Source organism: Triticum aestivum, chromosome 3D (genome assembly GCF_018294505.1).
Source record: "Triticum aestivum cultivar Chinese Spring chromosome 3D, IWGSC CS RefSeq v2.1, whole genome shotgun sequence".
Taxonomy (NCBI): domain Eukaryota; kingdom Viridiplantae; phylum Streptophyta; class Magnoliopsida; order Poales; family Poaceae; genus Triticum; species Triticum aestivum.
The window spans coordinates 22,717,488-22,724,784 of NC_057802.1; the positions used below are offsets into that span (position 1 = coordinate 22,717,488).

A 7,297-nucleotide genomic window follows, 5' to 3' on the forward strand; every position below is an offset into this window, starting at 1 on the left:
AAAATCATGAATTTGAAAAAAATAAGCAAATTTCAAAATAGTTCACTGATTTGAAAAAAAAGTATGTTTATTTTTTAAAACAAATACGTGACCTTGAAAAAACTACGTAGATTTGAAAAGCGTATGTGAATTTCAAATAGTTCACGGATATAAAAGAATTACGTGAATTTGAGCGAGCACGGGTCAAAACCGGGGTGAGTCGGCACCAAAACCGGTCAAAATCGAGACCAGGGACGAACCTTGTCCGGTTTCGATAGTTAGGGGGTGCAAGTTGTCCGGTTTTGAAATTAAGAGACCAAATTTAGACTTCATCAAGAGTTGAGGGACGAAAAATATACTTTTCTCTTAATAGAAATGAGGTCCAGTTTTTCCAAAGTTGGTTTATCTCGCTTATTGGACCAAGTAAAAGCTCTATCCACCAGGGGGAACTCAATGAGGGCAAGGCTATTGATGCATTGATTAAACAAGTCCGCTTCATGTTGCCTAAAAGTGTCGTTATTTTTATCATGAGCGTGCCTCATGAGCTTGAAATCGATCCAGGGCGTGTTTGGGGGAGGTCAAATAGCGGCCAATTCAGCAAGAAAGGAGAGTTTGAGGGAGAGATTCGTAGGTGCATAAACGTTGGAGATGAGAACTTGTAATGGGGAGACTAGCGATGAGACAGTTAAGGAGAGAGTGAATCTAGTCTGTGCGGCATTGGAGATGGGAAAATGGGCTGAGGAGACCTCCGAGAGGATACCTCCAGCGGTGCCCGTGGCATCTTTGTGATGAACTAAGTCGAGTTGTCTAGGGATAAACGAGGTAAGTTTCTGGTTATCGTGAGAGGATAATTTAGTTTCTTGAAGAAAACACGCGTGCGACCTAATTGTGATAAGTTCAGCAAGGACGTCAGCACATTTTTGCTGCTGCCCCAGGCCTCTTACGTTCCAACAAAAGAAGTATAAGGGGTATTAATTTTGTAGAAAGTTATTCTTTTACGAAAATACTAACGCTCACACGTGTGGGCGTTTGCATCTCGCCCATATGCATGAATCAACGTCCGTTTGTGTTTGCACGAATCTTGACATATTTTGCCAGATTTTTTATGCCATGTAGGACTGGACAGGTGTGTGGGCATTCATCCGATCGCCCACACGCCTGTTTCACCACGCGGAGGGGCTGGTGTGTGGGCGTTTAGCAGTTCGCCCACACGCCAATTTTCACGCACGCAGAGGGGCTGGTGTGTGGACGTTTATCAGTTCACCCACACGCCCGTCTCCTCTCCCACACCCAAAACTGTCAGTTGCCATGTGTTTTGCAGGGTACATGGCAACTGCAGTAGCGTGCTTGTAAGCAGATGGCAACTCTTTTTTACCCGAGTTGCCATGTGTTTTTGCAGGGTACATGGCAACTGCCCTAGCGTGCTTGTAAGCAGATGGCAACTCTCTCTTTACTCGAACATGTTTTTTGCCATGCCTTTTTTTTAGTGCCACATGGCAACTGTCTAGTGTTAGTAGGTGGCAACTCCTAAAGTTTTCAAATCATGGCAACTGTAGTAGACCAGACCATACATGACAACAGCTACAGTTGTCCAAAAATGGCATCCGACACTTGACCTGAGATGGCAACTGCAGTTGAGCAACCATGACAACTGTAGTTGTCAGACATGGCAACTGTAGTTCAGCAACATGGCAACTGCAGTTAAACGAATATGGAAGAGGGTCCGGACCATGGCAACTGCGGGGACCCATGATGACTGCCACGCGGAGCGTGTGGGGCCGTGAGTACGGGCGTGTGAGCGTTATCTATTTTGCCCACACGTAGGCGTGTGAGAGGGACCGCGAGATCAAAGACCGGACATGTGGGCATTACTTGTTTTGCCCATACGTTGACGTCTGGACTGGTTATTTAGATACCACACAAAATGTGTGGCCAGAACCCTTAACGCCCACACGTATGGACGTTATCGGGACCCTTTTTTTAAACTTTGACCAAGTTCAAAGAAAAAATATCGATATCCACAATATTAAACAAAAGAAGTATGTAAATTCACTTCATGTTGAATTTAAAAATACCAATGTGATATTATGGATTTTGATATAGTATTACTCTACAAATTTGATCAAACTTAAAAGCAGAGGCGACGCTAGAGGTATTCTTGCGTCTTCATGTGAATACCCATGATTTTTACAAAACAATGAGATGTGCAAGCAGGGAAGGGGATTTCTGAACAGTCCATGGTCGGGAACGGCCGGCCTGATTTTGAGTGTAGACAGCCAGCTTGCGCTGCTTGATCAAATATTTGAGAGAGCAAGTTGATGCATGGCTCACGCTCATATTCCTAGTTTGCCCTGTCAAAATAATGTATAGCTAACATTCTTTGTTGGATTATGCATATGGCTTGTTCTTAGATGGCATCATTAGTAACGGGACTCGTCCTTTGATGCTAAATTAAAGGGTTTGCAACTACTAAATCTATTGAATGGTAATGTATTTTGCTCTTTACTAAATCTATTGAATGGTAATAGATATTTCCTTTTTTTTATTTCCTTTGACCTCATATATGTTTTTTTTTGGTAATTAGTAATCATGGTAAATGTAAATAGTAATAAAAATGAATTGAAATGAAACCAACATCGAATCATGCAGTGCACCTATTATGATGAAAATTTGCTTGCAACGATAAATAATTTATTCCCAAAAGAATTGTTTCTGGGCGCTGCTCTACGCCGGTTGACCAGCCAGGGCTTCCCTGTGTCACTTGGGAGCTGTTCGATGTGGATGCGCGTAACCATCAGATCTGTGTGGCATCGTCGTCACGCGACCCGTTCAGCAAGAGAGAGAAACAGCAGATCGCACAACCAATAGGTTATCAAAAAATTAATTGATACATCTTGGATTCATGCCAAAATAATAATTGAAAAAGCAACCTGCCTACCTTTAAAGGAATCACCATGAGTGGACCTCCTAATTCCATTAACACTTGGGCGTGAAAAGAACGGCCTTCTCATCCGACGAGATCTGGAAGACTACACCCCAACACAAGAGCGTCAGGGAGTGACCCACTGACCCTCAGTTTCATGCAAACCCCGTGTGCTATGACATGCTTCAGAGCATAGTATTCTTCAACTCCACAGATACTCGTATGTGGTGTGGATGTTTTTTTTTTATTCTTCTACTCCCACAGATACTCGTATGTGGTGTGGATGTTCCACCAGTGCCTCGTGGTGCTGGTCGTCAGCGAGACTGTCGCCCAGCTCAACCTACACAGAAGCATGTTCATCGTCAGCCCGGTGCACCTTCTTCTTCTACTGCAACACCGCGGCGTCACTGGTCAGGACTCACCGTGCTCCAGTCCGCCTCGACCTACCGGGGCTGCACGTGCCGTGATTGATGCTCGCACCGATAGGATAGGCACCAGGCGAGCAAATTATTTTCATCATAAGCACGTGGTGAATCTCTTTGTAATATCACCTCAGATATTATCAGGCTGGCAATAGAGATCAACGACAGGTAAAAAGCTACTCCAATGTTTCAGACTGCCCACGAGTGGCAATAGAAAGTACAAGTTCAATCCTTAAATAGAAAAAGAAAGATAAATATTTGCCCACCAGTACTATTTCAGAAATTTAACTCATTATTGCTAAAACCATTAATGCCACATATTCATCCTGTGTTGTTTCACCACAACATTGATATATGTATGTGTGGTGTGGCAGTTTAGTAGAGTAACAGAATAAAATAACGAGAAAAGCCTGATGCCTTCACTCACTTGATGCACTAGCTCTTGTGTTAGATTCACAAGGCCTGACTGTCTTCTTGTGCACAGGTAAAATACAAAAAGACTACGTAAGTGCATCAAAAGTTCACAGACACAAATATGCAATTTGACTTCAAGACCATTTTCATTTTAGAAATACACATACAAACATACACCCTTCAAACAAGAGACCCATGGCTAGACCTGTACATCAAAACTCAATCTATTTACAGAACACATAATAAAATTCGTGTAAGCATTTCTCTTATAACTAGCTAGAGTAACCATGGTACAGCAAGAGTAAAAGGTTCAAACTGATTCAAGGCTACCATCGCTAATTTGTACTCTCTATTTGAAGAAAGAAAAATGAACTGAATAAGGACAATCCATGTTACAGCAGGCAGTATGACAAACATATATGCCCTCCATAAAACTGCAAATTATGTACATGCCGAACGACAAGCACACAAAGGTCAAGGAACAGAATTTACAAATAATCTATAAGCACAGTAACCCATCGTATATGTTTGACCCAAACAATGATTAAAACCAAAAAGTGCATCTCCTTTGAATGGATTAACTAATCACAAGCATCCTAGACTAAAATTGGAAAATGACCCTTATTTCTCAAAGCAAATCTCTATTTGCTAAACAAATGTCTCGTCAAATATTTCTAAATGCCAACGGCCTGTCATAATTAACCACTTGCTAGGAGTTTTGGCGATCTGCTCTGCCTTCTATCGGTGTCACATAACTAACATTACAAGAGAGGATAAAGAAAACTCTGTTTTTAAATTTGTTCGTCTAACGATATGTAACCATCCAGGCAAGCTACAGTAGTAAGAGAATCATAACATACCAAAAAGCCAAGTGAGGAGAACAGGTTACTGCACTTGATAAATATGCTACAAGTTTGGGGCTGGTGATGGGCCCGACGCATCAATGTTGATAAACTGAAGGTGGTAGAAATATGAATCTTTTGCATATTCAAAGCCAACATAAAACGATAGAAGGAAGGACTCTTTTGTCAAAAAAAAAACAAAACAAAAAGAGCTGGTGACTGCACTCAGCAGGAAGGACTTCAAATACCGAGTTGGAGTTGCAGCTGCGTCCCACAGGCCAGGATCATACATGTATAACATAAACGATAAGGTATACTATTCACGCAAGCCCCGCAAAACCAAATTCGTCATAGAATTGCATTCTGACGGACTCCATGTGAAATCAAATGATCCGATCTAGTCTGCTCGCCGGGCACATGATCTGGTCGACACACTGACCACAGATCAAATATGAGAATTTTGGTTTCTTATAATGTTTTTTTTTTCAGATATCTGGTAACATGAACCAGACTGTGATAGACATAAAACGCTTCAAGTTATTTACCGAAATCTTGAGTAGTTACAAGAAGCTCTTGATTCAAGGCCCATAATTAGAGCACTAACGCTAGATGCCCAAAGCAAGAAAGTTTCAGCTAGGTTTTGAAAGATTTTTCAGTTTATACACTACAACCGTCAGGGCAGGAAAGTTCAAAACTTCAGACTTGTGGTGCTCAAGCGAGATTCAAACAATTCAAGCAGGGTTATTCGCAAGAAACTGACAGGTTCAAAACCATGTCCGAACAAGGGGTGCATTCTGAACATTATACCTCCTTGTCTGAAGCATCAAACTCGGCAGCCAGGATATATCGCGTGTCCTCAGTGATGCCGCGTCGCTTCAGGGACTCTGTTATCTAGGAAACACAAAACCAACCAAGATGTCACTAAACCCGCACTAGAGCAATAATGCCATCATCATGTAATGTAAGATCAAGTGCACACAGACACAGAGTAATAATAACAAGTCTGTGAAAAGAGGATGAAGAAGTAAGATGTAGAGCAACCCACATGCTTCGAGCCAGAGTAGTTGTAAACGAGCTCCGAGTGCAGGGTCCTCGTGGCCAGCGACTCCCCCGACTTGGATAGCAGGGCCGTGTGCGCCGCCACAAGAACCGGGAACACATCAGGCACCTGAACATTACATAGAGTTAACTAATGGGTCATGCGACGCAGAGCGTGCAGCACAATTGGTAGCCTCAATGCCCGCAAATTGACAGGTTAGAAACATATATATATATCAAAGTACCCAACCTCCTCCTTAAAAGAAACATCATCAGTCAACTAAATATTGGATATTAAAATTCTCACAGGACCGACCCAAAACAGAGATCTTGAACCATTACAGGCAACACATTGATAAGTTTGAGAGCACCAAAGTAAAGATTGAGAAATAAAAACTGATTGGCGCAGTCAATCGCGGGACCCCCTTTCAATGAACAAAAAATTGCTTGTGCCCTCCTCCTTGGGTTTGAGCCTCTACTTCTTGGGTGCCTCCTCCTCCTTCTTGGGTTCATCCTTCTTCTTCTTCCAGCCAAACACAAGCGCCCATATGGAGAAACTGTTGATGGCCTGATCGATGAATTTCTGAGCCGCCGCCCTCGACTTGTCCGACCTTGCCACTTCCTTACCCCTCTCCTCCGCCTTGTCAATTGCCTTGGTAGCAATCGCCTTCATGTGAGGCTTGCATAAGTCCAACAGGTAAGAGCCCCCAAGATGGATGAGGATCCCACCGGTGACGAGGATAAGTAAAGAGTGCACTGAGATCCTCAGCCAAGCAACGCGGTTTACCCAATGATGGCGAAATTGCAGCCTGCAGCAGAATCAACCGTCAAATCCAAAGAACAACAAACGGTTTTCAAGCCCAATCAGGCCCAAACGGAGATTTTTTTTTTTCATAATAAGCCAACAAAACGCTTCTTTTTCCCCCCAATCCCGCCATAAGATAGGAACTGAGGAGGAATTCAACTCACAAAGCAAAAGACGACTACCTGATGATTTCCGATAGGCCTGATTTGAAGTCGCGAAGCCGATCCTTGGTGGAGTCCTTGACCCCCTTGGTGAGGTGACGGGAAATGACCTTGCCTTCCTCGACGAGAAGCTCCCCTTGCTTGATCAGGGTGGTGGCGCGGTCAAGGTGGTCTTTTGGGCTCTTGTCCGAGAAACGACGGACGGCGGCGGGGAGGTGAGGGAGCGAGAGGGCGCGTGAGAGGAGGGGGGCGCGGCCGGCGAGCGGCGGGAGGACGGCCTGCGAGGACACGAGGTCGCCGGTGCGAGCTGGCAGGCGGCGGAGGGCGGAGGCGAGGCGGAGAGCGGCCCTCATTCTCGACGGCGAGGGTTTTTCTCTCTCTTCGACTACGCAAGACCGGGGACCGGGGGTTTGTGGAGGAAGAAGCGAAGGAGGGTGCCGCGCTTTAGAGAGGAGTGGGAGTTCCAGGGACACGTGTCGAAAGACCGTTCGAGTTTCTTCTGCAGGATGTCGACATCCCTCTCGGCCTCCTCTTTTTCCCACACATTTTTCACTCCTCAGTCCCCACGAATTCTTCCTCCTCCTATCGTCCAAAATTTCCCCATACCACGCATTGACCACATCGTGGATGCCACAACAGGGCATGACTTGTTGTGTTTTCTAGACGCCTATGTGACGCCCCCGATTTGACCGTACACTAGACGCCTAGGTCGA

The 7,297-nt window shown here is 44.4% G+C and overlaps 1 protein-coding gene across 1 annotated transcript; it reads right to left on the minus strand.

Annotated features, from left to right (window-relative positions):
- Window positions 1–5,875: 5,875 nt before the first annotated feature.
- Window positions 5,876–7,012, minus strand: LOC123077000 (uncharacterized). Its single transcript, XM_044499174.1, has 2 exons — window positions 6,606–7,012; window positions 5,876–6,427 (listed from the first exon to the last, which is right to left on the minus strand). Exons 1-2 carry the CDS (start codon window positions 6,935–6,937, stop codon window positions 6,094–6,096), a joined length of 666 nt encoding a protein of 221 aa, XP_044355109.1. The 5' UTR covers window positions 6,938–7,012; the 3' UTR covers window positions 5,876–6,093.
- Between the last annotated feature and the right edge of the window lie 285 nt (window positions 7,013–7,297).

Excerpts from the sequence above, each read along its gene's own strand:
- LOC123077000 (XM_044499174.1), bottom strand. The coding sequence starts at position 6,937 with ATGAGGGCCGCTCTCCGCCTCGCCTCCGCCCTCCGCCGCCTGCCAGCT. Across the intron at positions 6,428-6,605 it reads GGCCTATCGGAAATCATCAG|GCTGCAATTTCGCCATCATT; the intron begins GTAGTCGTCTTT and ends ATTCTGCTGCAG.